General features: G+C 33.2%; 1 protein-coding gene and 1 long non-coding RNA gene across 2 annotated transcripts in view; both read right to left on the reverse strand.

Moving 5' to 3' along the window:
- Positions 1–25114, reverse strand: part of LOC127731027 (aladin-like) — a 67283-nt gene that overhangs the window by 7183 nt on the left and 34986 nt on the right. The window contains exons 7-13 of the mRNA XM_052239773.1: positions 24330–24488; positions 22063–22146; positions 20987–21107; positions 13076–13200; positions 12308–12368; positions 7595–7782; positions 2303–2370 (exon numbers count right to left, since the gene is read on the reverse strand). Of these exons, the coding sequence (XP_052095733.1) occupies positions 2303–2370; positions 7595–7782; positions 12308–12368; positions 13076–13200; positions 20987–21107; positions 22063–22146; positions 24330–24488 (806 nt within the window). The remainder of the gene's footprint in view (positions 1–2302; positions 2371–7594; positions 7783–12307; positions 12369–13075; positions 13201–20986; positions 21108–22062; positions 22147–24329; positions 24489–25114) is intronic.
- On the reverse strand, positions 16840–19749 carry LOC127731033 (uncharacterized). Its single transcript, XR_007995421.1, has 2 exons — positions 19221–19749; positions 16840–18039 (listed from the first exon to the last, which is right to left on the reverse strand). It is a non-coding gene; the product is annotated as an uncharacterized LOC127731033 (long non-coding RNA).

A 25114-nucleotide genomic window follows, 5' to 3' on the forward strand; every position in this document is an offset into this window, starting at 1 on the left:
ACATTTTCTTTGTATCAATACGAATAGGACAAAAATTAAGACAAATCTTTTTGAAATGACGAACGTGAATAAATATGGTTTAGGAGTGGGTATATGACCGTTTACAAGTTCTCAAACAGGAGGGGGTGGGTGATCCCAGGGACTCCCCCATATATTTATTTCATTTGATTTGTTATATTGTCCCATACATGAATATATATGGTTTAGGGGTGGGGATCTCTACCGTTTACAAGTTCTCAAACAGGAGGGGGTGGGGTGACCCTAGGGACTCCCCCTATATTTCATTTGATTTGTTATATTGTCCCATACATGAATATATATGGTTTAGGGGTTGGGATCTCAACCGTTTCCAAGTTCTCAAACAGGAAGGGGTGGGGTGACCCGAGGGACTCCCCTATATTTCATTTGATTTGTTATATTGTCCCATACATGAATATATATGGTTTTTAGGGGTGGGGATCTTGAACGTTTACAAGTTTTCAAACAGAAGGGGGTGGGGTGACACCGGGAACTCCCCCAAATTATTTTCATTCGATTTGTTTTATTGTCCTGTATAAGTATATATTTGGTTTAGGGGTGGGGCTCATGACTATTCACAAGATAAAAGCACATTTTCAAATTGAAGGGGGTGGGATGACCCCCAAGGACTCACCCTATATTTAATTTGATTTGTTTTAGTGTCCTGTTCTCATTACTGAAGACCGCCTGTTTCTATCATTTACTGTTTTAGAGTAATAGTCATTTGAAAATTATTAAAAAAAAATCCCATAGGGTTCTACAGTAAACCCCTCCCTTCTTTAGACCCCTCAAAATACCACTAAATAGTCCCCAATGCACAAACGAAAGATTGATGGCTCCACTAGACATGTTAGTTTTACATTTTATGAAACCCTATGTAAATCTGACAAGCGGTTCGAGTTGTCTTCTTAGATGGTCCGAGTGGACTCGATCCGACTTGTCTCTGGGACGAGTTGTTCCGCATTTCTTAAAACATCGACCTGATTGGTCGACGTTGATTACATCGATTTCTGGTACTTTTTCATTCATAAAATAACAACAAGTGTAAGTTAAAATTACCGCCAACTTAGACTACTATATATAACTTTATTTCCTCTGTCATAGAGATTTGGTGTACATGAACAATATTCCTGCATATTTTGCCATTTGGGAAATATAAACGACTTATAATTACAGATTTTCAGTGATGAAAAATTATTTACAATTGTTCTTTCACATCTTAGTCAAAGCACAGGGGATAATAAACTACGTACAGATTTCTATTGAGCACTTTTTCCTATGTGCAACTTCAAATATTATGGGTCGTTCGACGATCATTTAAGGTTATTCTGGTCATATTTTTGTATTCCAGAATTAAAAGTATGAAAAAAATGTCCAATTAGTTATGAATAACATATTAGCCTGCTAGATTATAACAATGGCACTTTTTTCAGCATTCGTTGGGAAGAACAAAAATCTACGGTGCTAGCATAAGGCAGCTTAACTGCCTAAAAGTCGCACCTGCTCTATCTCAAAAAGATTTTTACAGTGTAGTGTACTACTATTGGGACAAATAATATCAAAATTATAGAAAAGTCTACCAGCTCTAACTCAAAATATTGACAATTCTATGTTAAGGGGGTCTAAAATTCAGTTTGACAGCTTCAGACATACTATTTTTTTACTTTTTTTAACTGGACCAAATCACTACTTAACATAAAGATTCAGCACCCAAATTTGTTTAACATGTAACCATAAGAAGAAGGTGTCTGACAGCCTGGAAAAGCACTTATATCTTTCAACTCATTATTGCCAATCTTTTGATCATATGAAGCTTTTCTGTTCAGCAGTACCTAAGAAATGTTTGACAAAAGTTTTTAAATTCATTAGCAAATTGAAAAATTTCAAGTTTCAGAAAACAAGAAGGAGGTATCTGACAGTTCTGAAAAGCACTCACATTACATCTCATCACTGTCAAGCTGATGACTAAATAACCAAAACTGAAGTCATGTGTTAAGCTAGTACCTGAGAAAAGTGATGAAAATATTTGTTGGGAGAATAGACATGGATTGATAAGGTGAAAACAATATAGTCCTACTCCTAGAGAGGAATTTAAATCATTCCTTGATAGTGAAGCTGAGAAATATGTTATGCTGATAATTGTTCAGCTTTGTGCAAATATGTAAAAATTTAGTTCAAAATTTCAGGCCTAAATTTTCCCTGGTTCACTGTGAAATTGCACCATTATTTTTAGTTCTCATGTTCAGATTCCCCCCTTTGGCATTCTAATAAGGAAAGTACATACCCTGAAGTAATACTGCTAATCTTTCACCTGTCTGGTCCCAAACCATGGTATGTACTAAACCTCCTGTTCTAAAATGGATATATATATACTGTGGACTATTAAATATGCCAAGTTCTATATTGTCTAGAGTAAGGGAAAAAACTGTTAGTAAATCTAAATAACCAAGTCAAAAAAATTGTGAACTTAAGATATAACAGAAACTTTCAAATTTTGCCATCCACACTAAATGCAATTTTCCTCAAAATAAGAAAAACAACTAAGACATTTCTATTTATGCCTACATTTATTGGAACTTTATTATAATTCGTTGGTAAGCAGATGAAATTGTAAAAATACATCCTAGATTTATACAGTAACTTCTATTGTGATCTTAATATACAGCCCTCAAAGTAGCTTCTGAAATGAAGTTGCCAACTGGCCACCAGACATGAAAATTTCAGTGGCCAGGAAATAATTTCAGGTTGCCTACATTTTTTTTCAAGCTAAACAACCCTTGTGAAATAAAAGTATTAAGTTTTTGTTCTATGTTTTTATGTTGTCGAGTGTAGAAAATAGTTTGTATAAATCAACTGTAAAATAACCACATGATTTATTTAATTTTATATTCATTGTACATGTTTTAAAACAGTCTGCTATGTTAGGCGGTAGCCCAAAGCCCCAGTCTAGTAAAAATCTCATCGGACTTGTGCAGAAGCACTGGTGATTGCCCGATTAGTCTAGTGAACATCTGAAATCGTTTGCGAAAATTGTAGCCGGTATTTTATTGAATCTATGAGAACAAGTTACAAAATTGTCGCCGACCTTGTGTGTGTTTTATTGGTCTCTTCTGTACATCTCCAGAATGTCTTCTGGTGAAAAGTCCAAGAAAATGAATCTGGACCTCTTCTGGAGATATTCTGGAGAAGAAGCAATAAAACAAAAATTCAATTCGCCGTTGAATATAGCAGATTTTTTTTATGTTGGATGACATAAATGAAGTTTACGATGATTTATTAGAAAATTAAAAAGATACGTTCCGTTTCGGTATTATAAACAGGAATGTAATAGTGTGCTTTGTTTTGGCTTGGTTGGAAGAATTCGCTGTGTTCGTGACATTTTTTCTTTATATATATGCTTTCCTAACTCAATTTTGCTAAACAAATCCAGCTTAAATCCCCGACCATTTTCAGGAATAATCTCAAACTGTACAAGAATTTGTCTATGTTTGTCTGGTATATGATCGAAAAGGACATCTTGTATATCAAAAATTTGTTAAAGTAACCAAACTGGATTATTTTTGTATAAGGCAAAGAAGAAGATCTGCTGGTCCTAACTATTATTTCTATTTTCAATGGGCAAAACCTTCTCACCACCACTTTTCGAAAACCTTATTTGTATATATACATGTATACAAGGTCATGGCGTTTATCAGACTGTTTATGACTAAATCCCTTGGTTGTGTACTGATTGATACTTAAGTCTGGGTGAACAAGATTTATTCAGTGTTAGTTGTAATTAGCTTTGAACAAACTTTCAGTAACTGCAAATACTCTTATTTCGGTGTTTTGTGTCTATTGTCTTAATGTTAGTTGTTTTTGTGTGTCATATCAATCTTTTGAGTTAATCTAATTGCAACCGATTTTTACAGTTTGTTCTTATGTTGTACTGTTACAAAACTGTCCCAATTTAGGGGAGGGTTGAGCACTCACAAACATGTTTTACCCTTCCATTTTCTTTATGTGCCTGTCCCAAGTCAGGAGCCTGTAGTTCAGTGGTTCTCGTTGGTTCATGTCTGTCGACTCATATTTGATTTTTTGTAAATTGTTTTGATATATAATTAGGCTGTTAGGTTTTTCCTTTGAATTGTTTCACATTTTTCATTGTTGAAGGCCATACAGTTGCCTATAATTGCTTACACCCACTTCATTTGAACTCCGGTGGATAGTTGCCTCATTGGCAATCATACCACATCTCCTTATTTTCATATTATATACCTGACTTTTAAACTCATGTTTTCCAGAACATGCATGAAATATTTGTCACTGAACGTTAAAATAAGCAACCAACAATCGATCAATTTGAACTTGTGTTAAATAAGGGGAAAACCTTTTGATATTTTTTTTTTGGGGGGGTGAGGAGGGGGGGATAGGACTTTAATATGAATGGTGGCCTGGTAAGAGCTGAAAAATAGATATGATTATCGACAGATTAAAATGCGTTATAATAAATCCGCAAAAATTAATCCCCCCCACTCCCTTCCCCAGAATATCAAATAGTCGTCCCCTTTCTGTTATTGTCCTTGAAGTTCTTATATGTATCCAGCTTATCGTCCCTACAGTGATGTCCTACTAAAACTACCAAAACGTTTATCACACAGCTCACATTCTATTATATTTGCATTCATAGATTTATTAATATCATTTAGACTAAGCGACGCCATGTTTGTTATGTTCCTCTGCCGTCTAAACTACCTATTTAAAAGGAAGAGGTAGAAGAGAGCCAGAAGATCTTCCCAATGCAAAAAAACAGAAATGGACCTCTTCTGGCTCACTACCGAAGAACAAAATAAATTGCTTCACCGAGCGCAACTGGATATGACCATTGAGATCCAACCCTGAACAGTTGGGGCAAAAATGGACACAATATTAGCCCTTGATACAGGTCTGAATTTGGATTGTAATTAAATATTTGACACATAATAGGTTTTTGACACAGAATAACCGTAGTCAAAGACTTAAAATAGAAAATGACATACATAATCATGGCTAAAATTAATATTCCTTAATAAGCATTTTTAAATAGTAACTTCTAAAAATAAATTGACAGCTAATCACCTCAAGACAATACAACATTTCTTTATACATAATTTAAAAGCAGTGTAAGGAAGGTAATCCAAACATAACATTGTACTTTTTTTTAATTGTCCATTAACCAGGAAACCCTTGTTTTCCCCCTTTTTTGCCCCTAATTCCTAAACTGTTTAAGCCCTAACCCCCCAAAGCCAATCCTAACCATCCCTTGTGGTATGGAAACTTGTGGTATAATTTCAGAGAGATCCATACACCGTTCCACAAGTTATTGTCTGGAAACTAGAAAAATGCTTATTTGGGCCCCTTTTTGGCCCCTAATTACTAAACTGTTAGGACTATAACCCCCAAAATCAATCCCAACCCTCCTTTTGTGGTTATAAACCTTGTGTTAAATTTCATAGATTTCTATTTACGTTTACTAAAGTTATTGTCCGGAAACCAAATGTCTTCCGACGACGCTGACGACGTGATACCAATATAAAAACACGCCCCTTGTTTCCATCCGTTTACTGGTATCCCTATTTTATTATATACGTTTTTCTCCCCTTCTAATCAAAAGGGAACAAGTCGTCAACGCGATATACATAAATAATAACGAAATCTGTAAATGCCAATGGTTTTCTTTCTAACGGCACGTAATAGTCGAAGTTGTGACTGAGTGCTGAAATACGGAGATAGATAGATATAAATCCTGTCAGCAGTAAATATTTTGCCATTTTCAGTCAACAACAACAAATTGCTTACAAATGAACAACAGTTACCTGATGCAATAAAGCGCTGACAAGATCGAGCTTAAATCTAAAAGGCGCTTTAAATACAGTATAAATTTGGGTTTCTGTCAAGCGCTCAGACGATTTTTTAAAACCTGACTCTGATCAGGGCAAAATTTCCTAAAATTTACGGTCGCCAGATTTCCAATATTCTAATCGACTAAATGGCGACCAGTTATGAATTTCTGGTCGCCAATCAGCTTTTAAAGTCGCCATTTCAGTAGACTAAATTGAGGGCTGATATACGTGTAATACCACCAAATCATGGTACGTCACACATGTCACATGTCACATCCGGTTTCATACGAAAAAGGGTAAAAAAAAAATTATTTCCTTGATTATTTGACAGTTGTAGGAAATTAACCTTGCATTTCATTGCAGAAAAAAATTCTGAGTCATAAACATATACCTGGGGTGATTCAAAGCACCATTGTTTTTTTATTTGGTGTTTCTATAAAATATTTTGGAAACTTGAGGTGACATGGTTACTAAAGCTTGTAAACAGGAACAAAAGGGGTGAAAATTTGATTGGTTAACTAGCAGTCAGAGCTCAGACATAAATAGGTCTAAATCTGCTTTTGACTCATTGAGGTCTAGATTTGAAGGTTTCAAGATTTATCTGCCTTTAATTTAAGACAAATTAAGACTTCAATAAGTCAATTAGTGTTAAGCAAGAAATATTTGACCTGAATTAAAAAGTTGCAAATATTGACTCCTACAAGTCAATAAGTTACCAAAATTGGTAAACTTCAAGACCCATGCATATTTATAAAAAGGTCATGCATTTACATGAAATTATGACAATTTTGAAAGACAATGCTTTGTCTTCTAAGGAAAAATATGCATGAGAGCCTAAAAAAACGGAGATAATGTTTATTAACTTTACAATGCTACCATCTGTGTTCACACAAAATGAGGAAAATAATCTATGTTAAGTAAAAATGTTCAATTAGATAATTAAATATAGATAGCTCAGGTCCTTGTGAACTCTCAGACAGGTTTAGGATGTCATAGATGGTGCAGTTTGGCTACCAATTAAAATTAAGTCTTTTCATAAACATAAATAGACCTAAACAAGTCTGTCATTTTCAGACTTAAATAAGTCTGAAAATGAAAGTACATTTTTATAATAAATACATTTTTTGACTTATGCAAGTCAAAAACAAAAATCGACTTGTTTATGTCTGAGCTCTGACCGACTAGTAAACTAGTAGAACACCAGTGAAATATAAGAACTGAGAGATAGTGTGTAAATGGTGTCACAGACAACTGTATCACCAAAACCAGTTATTGTAAACAGTGAGAGATATATACATGGTGTAAACAGTGGGGGATATATACATGGAAATAAAAACAATCAAGTAAATGCAAGGTAACTTTAAGATCAAGAACAGCAATAATAATGTTGTCCCTTTGCCTTTAGTTTCGCTTTTAGTTTTATTTTTGCATGAAATGATTTATGGCATGAATTAATACACCATCTAATTATTTTTCTTTTCCATCAACTGCAACTTCCTACATGGTAAATGATCCAAAAAAACTGCATAATAGTATTATATAAAGTACTATAAATGGTATAAATTATATAATATAATCATGCATATAAGAATACAACATGACTTTAATGCAATCATATCATTGTCAGGGAGGACATAACATACCTATAGTAAAGCCATTTATACTTTACTTTGGAAACAATTTTAGAAAAGGTAAGATTATTGGATTATTCATACTTAAAATCTTTGCCATCAGCTCCTTGTAATGTGACTTCTGATATGTCCACAGCAGCTATAGCTGAATGTGATCCACCAATTACAGCCTTTCTTTCATCTTGTGCAGTGGAAAATGACAAAGAATATATGATTGGTTCATTTTCTGTGGCAAACAGCAAAATGCTTCCATCCGGACTCCAACAGGCTGTCTGATTTGGAAATGAATTGACAAATCATATACCTTTATAACTCAATCACAGGTCTTAAATAATGAGAGAAAAACCTTACCATATACAATAAGTAAGCTAGATAAGACCCTGGTATGACAATATACAAAAGAGAAACAATACAGCCTCAGTTATAATATACAATCTCTTAGCCTTGCATTATTCAGTAGTATTAATTAACTATTCTGTTATTGGACTTAATATGATAAAAACTGCCTGTTCAATACAAAAATGTCAACTTGGCCAATACAGAATAACTCTGCCAATATTGATTTTTTTTCCTATTGGTAAAGTTCTGATCTGGTCAATACAGGATTTTGGAATGTCTCTGGTTTTTAGATCACAAGTCACATTAAACACCAACGTATTATAATGTGTTGTATGGAAGACGCTGTTTTAATTACACAACATAAACATGACGAAACATTCAGTGTGGCAACTATTTCAGGCTGAAGACAGTCACATTCTTTTAAAAAACCCTTATGTAAGCAGACAATTAAATTTTTTGAGGTTTGGGCAACGTGTTTGAAGATTATCACAGAGCTCATTTCATGTCTACCCAGGGAAAAAACTTAACGGTCGCCCAGTCGCCTATGGCGACCAGAAATTGACCTGGGCGATCTTTTATTCAGTTGTGGTAGCCCAGGTGGCGAATTGAAAACAAAGTACTAGACAGTCGGAAATCCGCTGTTTACCGTGGCTCCAAGTGCCGGCTACTTCACTGACAAAAACATAAATTCAAAAAGAAAAAAAAATCTTTTTAAAATGTATACAGGCAAGTGTCTAGAGTCGTATTGTCGCAAAGTCGCGGTCGCGATAAACAAGGATGTAAAATCAGTGTTTACCTTTGACTAAATATAGTTCACGTTAATTCAGGTCACTGATTGGTCGTTTATTTAAAGTCCGGAAAGTATCGTATGTTTGCAAGGATAACAAGAGAGACGTTCCGATGGTCATTTACAATATGAAGCGATCAAATACCCTGTTCGGTTTTGGCTTTAAGAAAGCGAAGAAATTCAGAGAAGATGACAATAGCATGTTATGAAATAATATCAGTCAAATAAAAGAACGTATAATATATAATGTTGTTAAGAATCTGGAAAACAGTACCTTTTGCAGTTCCCTTTTCAAAGCCCACGTGGTGTCCAGAGAATGAAGGTCAAAAACGAAAGTAGAATATTGTCGACCACAAATAAATAACACTAGTTCAAAATGATTTTAGTTTCCTACTTACTGAACAGTTTACAAAAAAGAGAAAATCAGAGGAGATATCAATTTTATGACAATGCCTTTGAAATACGTGTACAAGTCTTTTGAGAAAAAAGGGGGGTCATTTGTTTACAAATGTACGTAGATACGCAAAATAAATCGATCAAGATATTTAATAAATTAGATTATTAAAGAAATAAAATTAAATATTTCATCGATCATCTACATGTATTTAAGGACAGAGAATTCTTTAGTTGTCTTAAAAAGATATTAAAAAAAAAACTGGTACACAGGGTATGAAGATTCCCATTTTGTAAATGATTTTTTTTATTAAATTTGATTGAAGTCAACAACAAAATTAAGACAAAATTTACATTTTCCCAAGCATCTAAATCGACTCCAGGTATGCTCAGAATGCAGGGTTTTGAGTCTAAAATTTCAAAATTTTCTTGGGGGGGGCATGCCCCCCCCAAACCCCCCTAGCAAGTTCAGCCCGCATTCGCGGGCTTCACCAGTGATACTCATAGTGAAATAAAGTGGGCTACTAACTTTTTGTCTGGGCTAACTGATTTTCAAGTCTAGTAGCCCAGCTGGCTACTGGCCTTACAAAGTTAAGTTTCACCCCTGTGTCTACCTCATAACTATTTAACATGTGTAACTCAATTAACTGTCTACTTTCGATTCTCAAGTTCTTGTAAGGTGTCATTTATTTTTCAAACAGGAGAACTGTAATTGTTAACGTCTTTGTTCTTTGGTCAGTTGATAAAATTAAGAATGAAAATGGGGAATATGTCAAAGAGAAAACAACCCGACCAAAGAGTAGACAACAGCCGAAGGCCACCAATGAGTCTTCAATGCAGCGAGAAAATCCCGCACCCGGAGGTGGTCCTCAGCTGGCCCCTAAATAAAATTGTGTGCTAGTTCAGTGAAAATGGACGTCAATCTAAACTCCAAAACATATAAATGAACTAAAATTAAAAAACATACAAGACTAACAAAGGCCAGAGGCAGGCGCAAAAATGCGGCGGGGTTAAACATGTTTTATGAGATCTCAACCCGCACCCTATACCTCTAACCAAAGTAGAATAAAGAAACACATAGCAATACGAACAGTAAAACTCAGTTTAAAAGAAGTCCAAGTCCGATGTCAGAATAGGTAACAAAAGAAACTAAGCAAAATGACAATAATACATAAATGAACAAAGGACTACTAGCAGTTGCTGACATGCCAGCTCCAGACCTCAATTAAACTGATTGAAAGATTATGTCTTCATCATATGAAAATCAAGTACAATCCCTCCGGTTAGGGGTTTAGTATCATACCATCATAAAATATATGAGAAGAACATAACCTGTATCATGCCAACAACTGGTTTTAGAATAAATGTGTTTATTTCCGATGCAAAGACCCTATGAGTGAATCAATATTAATACCAAAATATGCAATCCTTAATGACTTGACAACAGTATCGTAACTATATCCTTTCCTATTAAGTCTGTTTAAAGGTTTGGTTAGCTTTTGAGGTAAATGCCGACATTTTTGTGCTTTGTAAAGAATATTACCATAAAATATTGGATGTGAAATCCCTGTATAAGATGTCTGTATCATGATTTATATTTACGAATGATGATCTATAGATAGTTGTCTCTTTAGCAATTATATGCAACTCCTATTTTTTGCTGTTTTGTTTCTGTTTCTGCATCTCTCTTGCAATGGCAGAACCTTTCTAAAAACTATTTATGTGTAGCGTCTAAATATGAATTATAACACTTTATAATGACGGAAAAGGGTGAACAAATCCTCAGACTTCAGAAACAGAAAATGTAGAAGACAACTCTAAACAGAACCAGATCATTTGACATTGCAGCTTATAAAAGGAAATTCAGATCGATATAGTTCTAGTTCAAGGTACAAAATGTAAAAACCTTATGAAAGAAAAAAAAACAAACAAAAAAACAACAGATTAACACATGCAGTAGTTAATTAATAAAGATATCATTGTGTGATTATTTCTGTATTGACCCTGTTATTGGTCCCCGGATAGCTGCATAGGCTTTCGCCTTTCGTCGGTTTCGCCTCAGGCCAATACAGCAAGCCTCGAACCAATAACAAGGCCAATACAGAAATAATAACGTAGTATCATAGTATTTTTATTTCTTAAATTCATAAATATTCAATAGAGGCACTGGATCTCTAACCCAAGAAACCTGTTTGGATTCTAGCGTTTAACAGCAATACAGACTGTCAAAATATTTGACAACAAATCAAATCAAATACTTGTTACTTTAAAACTGGTCTATGCAATATCAAATCACAAACCAATGTAATCTTAAGGTGTAGATATTGTACAAATGACATTTCAAAGCAACTTTCAACATTTTAACTCTCTCAGACACTGCAGTATTTAATTAACGGATGAAATTCTGAAAAAATACAGTACTTTCTGTTACAAAGTTCTTTCTAAGCATTTCTGGATTTTATTATGAAAGTATTTCAAAATTTATGGCCTTCAAATTTATTGGATAACATACAATTACTGTCTTTTGATGAAGTAAATATGTGGTTTTATTGATTTTTGAAAAACTGATATTCACTAAGGCCAAGGACCGAAGCAAATATAAGTTTTTCAAAGGTCAATTAAACCACAAATTTACCAAAACAAAAGACAGCAATTGTTTTATTCCATATTCCAAGAGAGAAAATGTATGTAATGACAATTATTTACCAAAACCAAATGTATATCAAACCATTTTACCATAATTATACACTTAAAAGCGCGCGACCTTTTGCACGGTGAATATAATTTTCCCCCAGATGAATATGCAGTTTTATTCAAAATCAAAATCATATAGAAAACCTACTAAAGTTATATGAATATGGAACAAGGACCATAACTCTGCACAAAATCATCAGATTGGAACAAAATTCAAACTTGAACTGTAACTTGTCATGATAAAACTATATACGAATTATCATATAAATATCTTCAAGAATGACAAAAAAAGTGTGGAAAACTGACTATTTTAGTGAATTTTTTAAGTCAAAGGACCATAACTCTGCTCAAAATCATCAGACTGGAACAAAATTCGAACTTGATCTGTAACTTGTCATGATAAAACAATACACAAAATATCAAATCAGTATCTTCAAGCACGAAGAAAAAAAGTGTGGAAAACTTATTTGCCAGACTGACAGATAGACAGACAGACAGATAGACAGACAGATGGACAGAGTGCAAACCTAAAGTCCCCTTCGACTTCGTCAGTAGGGGACTAATTATACCACTTACTGACTTACCTTACATCTGCCTGTACATTTCGTCCATACTTCACAACTCCATTTTGTTGTCTCCCATACTCTGTATATAAATAAAATAGTTGTTTTTTTTTTTTACTTTAAAAGCAATTTAGATCAGTTATGATCACTGATACTTTAGTGCAAAATTTTTAATGTGTGCTTGCTAAGCATAAATTGTTCAGTCTTATTGTAGTGTTCAAAATCTGTTTTAAATTTGTAGTGATATATAATTGTTTAACCACAAGTAACAGAACTTATAATGAATTGGACCTTATTAAACCCTGCATTTTTTTTTACAAATGTCATTCAAAAATAAAGTATAGGTTGCACTATAACATAGATAATATTTTGCCAAATGAAACACTCTTTTAATTTGATTAACATGTGGGAAGGGCCATATTGCTACGTTTTATTGACTTTTCCTGGTTTAACACCTAATTAACTTGCCTAAAGGCAAAAGTAACTTTAACTCATGTAACAGGTATTGTAATTATACCAAATTACAAGCCAACAAACACACAAAACCCCCGAAATATATGATTCACATGGTTATTTAAGTGAATTTTTGACAACTGGCACATCATTCTAGAAAAAAGTAAAATAACAAAAATACCGAACTCCAAGGAAAATTCAAAACGGAAAGTCTATTATCAAATGGCAAATTCAAAATCTCAAACACATCAAACGAATGGAAAACAACTGTCATATTCATTATGATTCATTTAATATTTCTATATTTTTTCTTCTTAAAACATTTGCTTTACATACCTAAACAAATGTGATGGTGTGGCTGAAAAGACTTTACTGCCATCTGGTGACCATTTCAGTAACGATACACCACCACCTCCTACACGTCTTAAAGGTGTACATGTTTCCATAGCAACATCCCATGCCTGCAAAAAAAAACAGAAAAAAGGAAAAATTATGGAAATTAAAATATATTAGAAGGTACTTGTTACACTTACTGTTGACAATGGTCTATACTTTTTTATAAATACAAGTAAATTAATTCTGTATATTATATTATTTACATATTAAAGTAAAGTAATTGTAATACATCACTCAATTTATCTATTTTAAATTAAAAACAGTTTTTATAAGGGGGAAAATTTTGAAAAGATGGCATTAATCAGAACTTAAATTTTGCATTCTGATATCATTGTAAACATTGTATCTATAATACTAAAATAACGAGGTCCAATTTGTTAGCCGGCATAGGGTAAAAATAACGAATCAAAGAATTCAACTTTATATATAACTAATATAGGACAATGGTGTTGATTAAAAATTACACCATTCCAGGCCCTTTTGTTTTCCACATAATTAATATTACCAATAATTAACAAATTCCGGGTCGAATCCGATACCGATACCAATAGTATGTCACCTGTTACCTATTACCTAATCTGTATGTTCCGCATCTGTCAGACGCACCACCATTTGCTATATACATGGGTCATAATCACACCTAAACTTCGTCATTATACAGGGTTGACACTACTAAATTCAATCATTGTCACATTGTTTCCGGTTGTAGTATTTTAATCAGTTTAACTTTATAAGATAATAATACAGGTCCAATACCAATACTAATCAAAGCGCGAAAGCGCTGTAAAGGCAGTTAATTACAGGTTGTGTGTATTTTTAGTCCAGTTATATCATTATCTTGCATAGTACATTGTACTTATCAGAGGTGGCTTTCAGTATTTAAGATTTAGAGTTCTCTAATGATATTGAACAAGTTTTATGAATGTCATATTCTGAGCACTATATGAAGGCGATTGTTCTCATTTGTTTATGAACTAGTGGATTATGTCCAGTTTGTACCTTTTTTATCTATGTTTATAGTCAAATACTGTTAAAAATAGTTTAGCATTTTCTTTTTAGTAATAAGTAAATGTTATCAACTGTATTTTATTCGACTTTGCAAATGTGGTTTGTTACTGGTAAGTACAATGTATGGGTGATAGTTGTTTCATTGGCAATCATGACACATCTCCTTATTTATATAATGATCTATATTCAACGACCTCAGGTACAAAAAAAATGTATGTAACTAAACTATGATGGGAAAACTTTGACTTCTTTCTTTTATATAAACTTTTGATTTGGTACCATAAAACTATGTAGAATAAATGTACATTGCAACATGTCAACTCTTTCAATGACAATACTTTTTTTAGAAACTATAACTCCAAGCAAAATTATATTTCCAAGTATAAAGTAATTTATGAATGAAACAAGAGTGCACATGCTGAAATGTCTCGCCTTCTTTACTAATCATTGATATTATGTTGATAGTCCTAAATATAAAGCTTTATTACAACTGTCACATAAACTGAACATTAACCAAGTAAACTGAACATTGACCAATGTACCAAGAAAATGATGTCAAGGTCAGATGAACCATGCTAGGCAGGCATGTACAGCTAACAATTCTTCCATACAACAAATATAGTTGACCTATTGCTTATAGTTTAAGAAAAACAGACCAAACACAAAAACTTAAAACTGAGCAAATGCAATGAACCTTGAAAATGAGGTCAAGGTAAAAAAAAACCTGCGTGACTGACAAATAGATCATAAAATATTTCCATACACCAAATATAGTTGAACTATTGCATATAGTATTAGAAAAAAAGACCAAAACACAAAAATTTAACTATAACCACTGAACCATGAAAATGAGGTCAAGGTCAGATAACACCTGCCAGTTGGACAGTCCTTCCATACACCGAATATACTAGACCTATTGCTTATAGTATCTGAGATATGGACTTGACCACCAAAACTTAAACTTGTTCACTGATCCATGAAATGAGGTCGAGGTCAAGTGAAAACTGTCTGACGGGCATGAGGACCTTGCAAGGTACGCACATACCAAATATAGTTATCCTATTACTTATAATAAGAGAGAATTTAGCATTACAAAAAATCTTAACTTTTTTTTCAAGTAGTCACTGAACCATGAAAATGAGGTCAAGGACATTGGACATGTGACTGACGGAAACTTCGTAACATGAGGCATCCATATACAAAATATGAAGCATCCAGACCTTCCACCTTCTAAAATATAAAGCTTTTAAGAAGTTAGCTAACGCCGCCACCAGATCACTATCCCTATGTCGAGCTTTCTGCGACAAAAGTCGCAGGCTCAACAAAAAGGAGTTCTTAATTAAGAAATAAACTGATTCGCTGAGCGCAGCTGGATACACCTGCAGAGGTCCAACCCTGAATAGTTGGGGCAAAAATGGACACAATATTCAAGCTTGATACAGGTCTGAATTTGGATTGTAATTAAATATTTGACATATTATAGTTTCTGAATAAATGTAGTCAAAGAACTTGAAATCGGTTTTATTTTAATTGAATTTATATTCAATTAAAAGATTTCTTGCTGTTGTGCAGTACACTGTGCTGTTGCGCAATACTTAATAAATCTGTTGCCAGACTATAAACAAATAAAGTTCAATTTCTTCTCAATGTCATATTTGAAATTTATGAAAATCAATAGGGAGATTACATCAATAGCTATAAATAATTCACCAAAGTTTCATGCAAACTGCTTAAAGCATTTTTGAGTTGTTGTCCAAAAACTGGAAAATCCCCCCTTTTTTAATGAATAAAAACCCCACAACTCAGAAATGTAAAATCTAAAATTTATAAAATTCTAAAGGGAGCTTACGGATTGATAATTCAGTCTTAGATGCAAGATTTTTTTATCAGTTGTTAGTGGCTTTGAACTAGCTGTCAGTAAATGCGAGTACTCTCAGATCTGTACTTAGTGTCTTTTAGTTGTTTGGATGTACAACTACCTGGCCACGTCCACTTGTATTTGTATTTATCCATCTGATGAGTTAAGCCTCTTTCAACTGATTTTTATAGTTCGTTCTTATATTGTACTGTTACACCACTGTCCCAGGTTAGGGGGTGGGTAAGGATCCCGCTAACATGTTTAACCCCGCCACATTCTGTATGTACATGTATGTGCCTGTCCCAAGTCAGGAGCCTGTAATTCAGTGGTTGTCGTTTGTTTATGTGTTGCATATTTGTTATTCGTTCATTTTTTGTACATAAATTAGGCTGTTAGTTTTCTTGTTTGAATTGTTTTACATTGTCATTTCGGGGCCTTTTATAGCTCACTCTGGGGTATGTGCTTTGCTCATTGTTGAAGGACGTACTGTGACTTATAGCTGTTAATTTCTGTGTCATTTGGTCTCTTGTGGAGAGTTGTCTCATTGGCAATCATACCACATCTTCTTTTTTATATTTACATCAACAGATATAAACAATTCACCAAAGTCAAACTTAGTTGTAAGATCTCTGAAATTTTTTACATGTTACAAGTTTTTTCTAATTGTTGGAGATTGTACGGTGACAGTAACACCTGTAACTGCTTAACCCATTTCTTATGCACTTTGGTTCGATAAACTCACTGAATATCATACCACATCTCCTTATTTTTTTATGCATTACAATTTACATGTGCATGTAATTGTAAATAATATTTATTTATATATATCAGAACAAACTTCATTGCGTCACTTTTATTTATGCATCCTTTGGCACAATACAAGTTCTAAAATTACACAACATAAAACAACTAAATGTTATTTCAGATGAAAGTTTTGTTTCAGTTCCATTCATAGGATTTATTAGAATTTTGTATGTTTTGCCAAGTCCAATAATTAGCTCTATTTGCACGTGTTAATTGGAGACTTTTCTATCCCGTATAAGAGTTTTGGAACTAATTCTGTTTCTTTTTTTGAAAAAAATGAGCAAACAAATCTTGCACATTTAAACCTTTGTCTGCCATCACACTGTCACCTGGATCACATAATTGAACTACACATGTATTCTACATCTTTCAACTATTTCACAGTCACTGGTACAACCAACATATGCATTAGAGACATACATTTTTGTAGTTGACTAAACCACCAGGTGTCGAACATACAAGTATTTTCAGTGTTTCTGTTTTTATATGATGAAAAGGTTGCCTGAGCTCTAGGAGCTTTATGTTTTATCACGGGATATTCTGTGCTGTCAATAATAATCCAAGTTGTAGGAAACTTTAATTTGAAGTTGGATGGCGAAAAATACCTGACTAAACCACTAAATGGCCAAGTGTTAGGTTCACGCCACTGTTTAGACATAAAAACAATCCATGTTTACACAATATTCTTAACACTAGTTTCAATCTAGAATCTAGACAGTTCAAAGTTGGTTGTATAATGCCTCAATTTCATCAAAGTCATAAAAAGAATGATTTTCAAATGACACCCTATCAATTTGAAAATATATGTATCTCGAACAATGTGCTGCTGGACCAAGTGTGGTCAAAACAAAAAAAAATTTAGTATACAACTCTAAACTGGTATAAAAATGCATGGCTGTGTCACGTGTCTTCATTTCAAAATTCTCTGCTGAAAATATAGGCATTGATGGTGTTTGCGTAATTCCATCTGTGAAGCTCAACATTAGCTCGGCAGTTGGTGGTGGACAGTCATAAATCCTGTCTGCAGTATGAATGACTTCTTCAGGAAAACCAACTTTACAATCAAAACTTTCCTCTAGATTTCTACTACAATATTCATCAAGTTTAGTTCTTTTGTTTTCACAGGAAACTGCCCTGATTTTTCTTTTTGCGGACGATTCAGTCTCTTGCTTGATCCAGGAAAATAGGCTGGGAATGGCAGTAGACTTAAGTCTCTGTATGGAGGGTTTGCGCTCTGAAAAAGGTTAAAAAACATTAGTTTTTTGATAATTAAATGAACTTCCATTAGCAATGCATACTTTGTACTACCTGGCAAAATATTAACTAGATTTATTCATTACAATCTGGATAAAACTATGTTAGCCTGATTCAATGTACATCAAAATGTATGTTATGTAAATCCAAAGGACAAACAATGAGAGACGTATGCAACAAACATACATTGTTTGTACCTAAATAACTATAATATAGATGAGAGCATGTCATTGTTTTGTTCCTGTTAACATTGTCATTGATATTTTTCAAGAAAGTCTATGAAGCATAGCTTATGCATTCCTGTCATTACTACATTAGCATAATTACTGCTAAAATAATTCTCAGTATGATATACCTCTTGTAAGAAATCATTATAATTGTAGCAAGCACCAAAAAATCTCAAACAGATCACATTGAATCGTAATCCAAAAAATTATGACGTCTTTAATTAACCACCCCCTTTTAGGGAGTGTCTTTTTACCACAGAATACCACAGAATACCACAGAACACCACAGAATACCACAGAACACCAAAAATATACCACAGAACTTCGAAATATAAATACTTCAGACATTATATTATTGTTATTGTTAATTCTTTTTATAATTTGACATTTAATTTTTCTTTAGGGTCGACTCACTATCGCTACGCCCCAAACTGAATTGGCCTATTACTGGGTCTATACCAAAAACACCTACCGGTATTAAAACAATTGTAATTCTGGGGTATTTATCGTTGTAGTTGTCATTTTTGTTTAATTTTATGTTAAGAGTTGTTACAATATGAATAAGTACATGTATATTATTAAATATTGAATAATAGTCATTAAAGAAATTTATATCTCATCCGGTCAATCGTCCTGTCATTAGTGTAGCCCGAATTATAAAAATAATATAATTCTGAATTATTAGTTTTGCATTTTGTAAAGTAATTCAATGTTCTGTGGTATATTTTAGTAGTTTTATTGTATTTTGTGTAGTTCTGTGGTATATTTTGGGTGTTCTGTGGTATTCTGTGGTATTCTGTGGTGTTCTGTGGTAAAAAGACGCTCCGCCCCCTTTTATTCTAAAACGATAATTGCGGTTGTAAACAGACTTTGGTTTATTCGCATGGCGATTACATATACAACTATATATTTTAAAAAGAAAATAGAGTTTTACCATGAATAGTTTCCTGCACGTAGTCTTTTTCAGTAAAATGTGCCTTGCAAACAACAGCTGATTGAGATGGACTCCACGATTTCACCGTGTTCTCGTCCAATCTGCGTATGGGCCATGGCGTTGATCCAACTTTTCCTTCTTTTTAAGTCATTTGGAAATGCATGTCCTCCTCTTAAATGACATCCAGGTACACAACAACAAGTACTTGGCATCGTTAATTAAATATGCAACTGTAATAGTTGCACAGTGCAGAAACCGGAAGTTGAAGAACAGGATCGGCTACCACGGCGCCACCTATTCAGGAACGATATATTGCTACTTTATATAACTGCGAAATAACAATAACGTTAGACGGGTTCGTGTGCATAAACAGAAATGCGCTTTAAATTGTATAATATAATTCATGTTCAGTCGACCTTTAATTATTATATCAACGACTGAAATGATTTATAAACATCTAGATTGCAGATAACACTCGAAATTAACCCGACCTCTTTACACACGGAATTCAAATAATTCTAGTTTGTCAATCGGTAGACTGCTTATAATGTAAAATACAAATATATCAAAAGTTTTTAAAACTAACAAAACACAATGATCGTTTCTCTATTTCCCAATGTAAATGAAATGAAACAAAAAACATTTTATATCACAATAAGAAGAGGACAGGATCAACATTTTCCGGATCTACTTGGAGCCTAATGACCCCCCACGTAGATAAGTTGGATATCGCGGAAAGAAAGATTAACACGGCAACTAGAAAGGCATTAAAGCACTGCCTTTAAAAACCAAGACTTGAAATAAAGACGTAGGTACAGTTTCCAATTTGTTAACCAGCATGACGTAAAAACGGCATATCAAAGAATTCGACTTTTTATATAACTAACATAGGACAAAGATGTTGATTACAAATTACACCACTCAAGGCCCTTTTGTTTCCAAAATAATTAATAAGTTCCAGGTCGACGGGTTCAAACAGTAAGTTTTTGAAAGCAGAGAAAACCGTGCTTCTTATAATGAACATGACTTTATCATATGACAATACCAATACTTAAAATCTAGATTAAAAATAAGGCTTATACATAATTAGATACTTTAATATCAGTCACGGACCCGCGATGTCGCGGGTGTGGTCTAGTGTTATATATATGTATCATTTCCAGAAATTGCATCGCATTTTCTCTCCCATTGGTATCCATGATTTCAACACTCTCAGTATTAAATGCACACAATATTTTCTGAGAGTACTGCATGAATCTCTAAAAAATATTTGAACACTAAGGATTTCTGTAATGAGATATATATAGATTCTACCACTGTAACAAGTGTGATATGATATTTATCCACTCGAGACAGTTAAATTTTCAAATTTAAAAAGCGTTTTAAATATTCAAAATTTAACTGTCGAGAGTGGAAAACTATAGTATTGCACAAGGTTTGGTGGTGGAATCTGTTTTGTTAATGATTTTTAAACGATATGCAGACAAACTCAATCCTTCTTTTCGAATGATCTGCAAAAAGATGTGTTCTCTCTATGTGACGTCATCAGGTATGGTCGCCTTTTTTTATGACATCAAAATAGAAAATTCAGAGGAAAGCAAGAAAATTTGACGTCATAAATGAATATTAACCCAATGAAGAACTGAGATCAAAGGAATCACATGTTGATTAAATAAAAATAATCAACAGGTCAGGAAAAGGATTAATCGTTTATGAATTAAAGAAAAAGTAATATAAGTGAGCTAACAAATGTTATTATGACAAACCATGATAGCAGTATCTACAGGTGACGATGACAGAAGAATTCTACCATTAGGATCCCAGGCCAGACATGTTACGGGAGTATGACTATTTTGTTGTAAAACCTGTACTGAACTTGTTGAGGGTCTGAAAGAATATTTAAATCCATTAAGAACGCAGATCTACAAATATGTATTGTTAAGACTTATCATGTGAAACTTGATAAAAACTTGGTGTTGCTAATGGACATATAATGTGCCTAAAATTTTACTGATTAAATGTAACCTAAAAAGAACACAAATAGGCTCTTTATAATTATCAATAAAAAAGGGCTGAAAAAGCAAAAAATAATGTGATGTTCTAACTACAATGTTCATTGAAATCTTATATTTCACATACATTTGAATGATTGATACAGCAAGAATGAATTTCAGTGACCCCCCCTATATATTGCTTATCAATATAAGTGAATTTGAGAAGAACGGTAACAAAATGTCATTAATTAGTGTGTTCATACGGGCATAGTGATTTTGTGTCATACATTGATAGATAATATCCTTTATTTTGCATTACAAGTCCTTTTACCATTGTACAACCACTGATCTTACTCTCAATTATAAACAAGATGTTCATTTTTCTATGTATACTTGTTTGCTTAATTCAAGTAGCATTGTTCTAAGTTCATTCCAGCCTAAGTACTAAAGTATTCTCTCAATCTACCACTAAAACTTTACATTCTTTTGCTCAATCAAAGTGTTATATTCTAAATATAAAAATGAATAAATAATTGTGATATGTATGAGCTGTAAACAGACTTAAGACTAATGTACCGGTAAGTATCAATTTTATTGTTCTGTTAAGTTGGAATCTGTCAAATTTAGTCTCTGGTCTCAAAATAAGATGTTAAACATAATGTTTTCAATCATAAACATTTCTAAAAGAAACTAAACATTTCATGTTTAAGAGCTATAGAAGGTAAAATGCCTAAAATGACATACTTTATCCTTAAGAATTAGTAAATACATCACAATTAAGATAAAGTGTATGCTATAATGCAGTCACATATCATTCAAGGTTACTTTATCTTTTACATGAAGTTTACCTAGTAGCTAAAGATGTAGGTTCTACATGCCATATTAACACACAAGACTGACAGGCTACTGCTAAAACTGAAGCTGACTGGGGTCTGAAAAATAAAGCAATACAAATAATTGATATTTAAGTCTTAGATCATTGATTTTTTTCATTAGTTGTTATTGAACTAGCTTTCAGTAATTGTGGTACTCTCAGATATGTACTTGTGCTTTTTTTTTAGTTGTTTTTTGTGCTTTGTATCAATCTGATGAGTTAAGCCCTTTCCAATTATAGTTTCTTCATATTTTGTGCTGTTACACCACTGTCACAGGTTAAGAGAAGGTTGGACGCCCGCAAACATGTTTAGCATTTGTTCCTAGAAAGCAATTTCTGTGTAAATCCATGAATATTAAATATTGTTGATGTTTTATGAGTACAGAAGCATATAATATGTTTTTTCATTGTTTTATTAAGAATCTAAGAGAATTTTATACATTGGGGATTACTAGGATTACAGACTAAGCATTTTTGAAAATTATATTTGTTAACCTAAGAAATTTTAAAAACATTTGAGGTGAAAGGATTAATAAGTCCTTGCATCTTAATTATTCATCATGATAGCTGTTTTTTACATACACATATTCTCTTTGCCTAATAGTCAAGTCAGCTAAAACAAGGGGAATATGAAAACTACATTTTTTGTTTTAGGTTATCATGAAAAAAATAAAATGCTCTGCTGGGCGCAGCTTGATATGACCGCAGAGGTCGAACCCTGAACAGTTGGGGCAAGTATGGACACAACATTCAAGCTTGATACAGCTCTGAATATGGATTGTGATTAAATATTTGACACATCATAGGTTTCTGACACAGAATGAATGTGGTCTAAGAACTTAAAATATGTTTTATTTACCTATTATGGTCCAATATCCAAAATCTAAATACATACACGGTTAGATTCAGCATATCAAAGAACCCCAAAGAATTCAATTTTTGTTAAAATCAAACTAAGTTTAATTTTGGACCCTTTGGACCTTAATGTAGACCAATTTGAAAACGGGACCAAAAATTAAGAATCTAAATACACAGTTAAATTCAGCATATCAAAGAACCCCAATATTTCAATTTTTGATGAAATCAAACCATATCATTATTATTTGCTTTTATATATAAATAAAAAATAACCAACTTAAAATGGAAAATTTTAAAGAAAAAAAAAAAGGAAAAAAAGGAAAAAAAAATCCCCCCCCAATTTTTTGAACCGCCGTATGATTCATCACCCCCAAACTCAATCCCAGCCTTCCCTTTGTGGTATTGTACCTTGCAATACAATTTCAGAGAGATCCATACACTTGAACACAAGTTATTGTCTGGAAACTGTAAAAATGCTTGTTTTTTGGCCCCTTTTTGGCCCCAAATTCCTAAACATTTAGGGCAATAACCCCCAAACTCAAACCCAGCTTTCCCTTTGTGATATGGAACCTTGTAGTACAATTTCATTAAGATCCATACACTTGCACACAAGTTATTGTCCTGAAACTAGAAAAAGGCTTGTTTTTTGCCCCTAATTCCTAATATTTGAGACAATTACCCCCAAAATCAATCCCAGCCTTCCCTTTGTGGTATGGTACCTTGCAGTACAATTTCAAAGAGATCCATACACTTGAACACAAGTTATTGTCTGGAAACTAGAAAAATGCTTATTTTTAGCCCCTTATTCCTAAACGTTTTGGGCAATTACCCCCAAACTCAATTCCAGCTTTCCCTTTGTGATATGGAACCTTGTAGTACAATTTCAGAAAGATCCATACACATACACACAAGTTATTGTCATGAAACTAGAAAAAAGCTTGTTTTTTGCCCCTTTTTTGGCCCCTAATTCCTAAAATTTTGAGACAATTACCCCCAAAATCAATCCCAGCATTCCTTTTGTGATATGGAACCTTGTGGTACAATGTCAGAGAGATCCATACACTAACACACAAGTTATTGTCAGGAAGTTACAAAACTGCTTATTTTTGGCCCCTTATTCCTTAACTGTTGGTATCATAACCAACAAAATCAATCCCAACCTTCCTTTTGTGGTATTGAACCTTATGGTAAAATTTCATAAAGATCCATTCACTTAAACTAAAGTTATTGTGCGAAAACCAATGTGTCTACGGACAACGACGACGATGACGCCAACGTCATACCAATATACCACCGCAAAAATGTTTGCAGTCGTATAAAAACTGTTAGCAGCAGTCCTTTTGAATAAATTATCATTTAAGTCAACGTTAATAGTTCACATACTGCCATGATAAATCAGCAACATTTTTCTGCAGTTTATGTTTCAGTACCGGTACCAGATCACTCTTGCCCATATGTACATTAATAGAATCATCATGTAAGGCGTAGGCAAACTTAACCGTGTGTGGGTGCCAGGAAAATGCATGAACTGGACTCCTCTTCCTGAAATATTGGTTATATAAAGTAGTTAGTAATATTATTCATCATACAGAAAATTTAACTTTTGATGATTTACTACAGATAACTTTAAATAATATTTACAAGGACATTAATGTTCATTTCAATTTATAGTATATATCATTATGGCAAATAAATGTTATAACATCGAAGCAAAGCCATACAAAACACCATGTTCACATTTCTCTCATGATACAAAGTACCTAAGCTATGTATCATTTAACATATATATAGTTAAAATAAACATTGAAACTTTCATTAATACTGTGAAAACACATTATTTTTCCTTGTCTTTTGACAATGTTGTTCCTACTTACCTTACAAAACCTTTTGTGTGCGTTTAATTTTTCATTTATTTTTGCTTTGTTCGTAGCAGCTAGAAATGTGAAAATTTGACTGCGTGTAAATTTCGCTGCATATTCTTAGATTTATCATTGCTTGAAAGTTTCATACATCATACTGTTAATTATTGAGTCTTTTGTGTTGTTCGACAGATCACAAGAATGTGCATTCTTAATTATTTATTTTCATAATAATTAAATTGGCTAATAATAAATAGTACACTTTTTGACAACACAGCCATCAGTGACATGTAAAAAACATTAATTAGC

This window comes from Mytilus californianus, unplaced genomic scaffold (genome assembly GCF_021869535.1).
Source record: "Mytilus californianus isolate M0D057914Y unplaced genomic scaffold, xbMytCali1.0.p SCAF_2, whole genome shotgun sequence".
NCBI classification, from domain to species: Eukaryota; Metazoa; Mollusca; class Bivalvia; order Mytilida; family Mytilidae; genus Mytilus; species Mytilus californianus.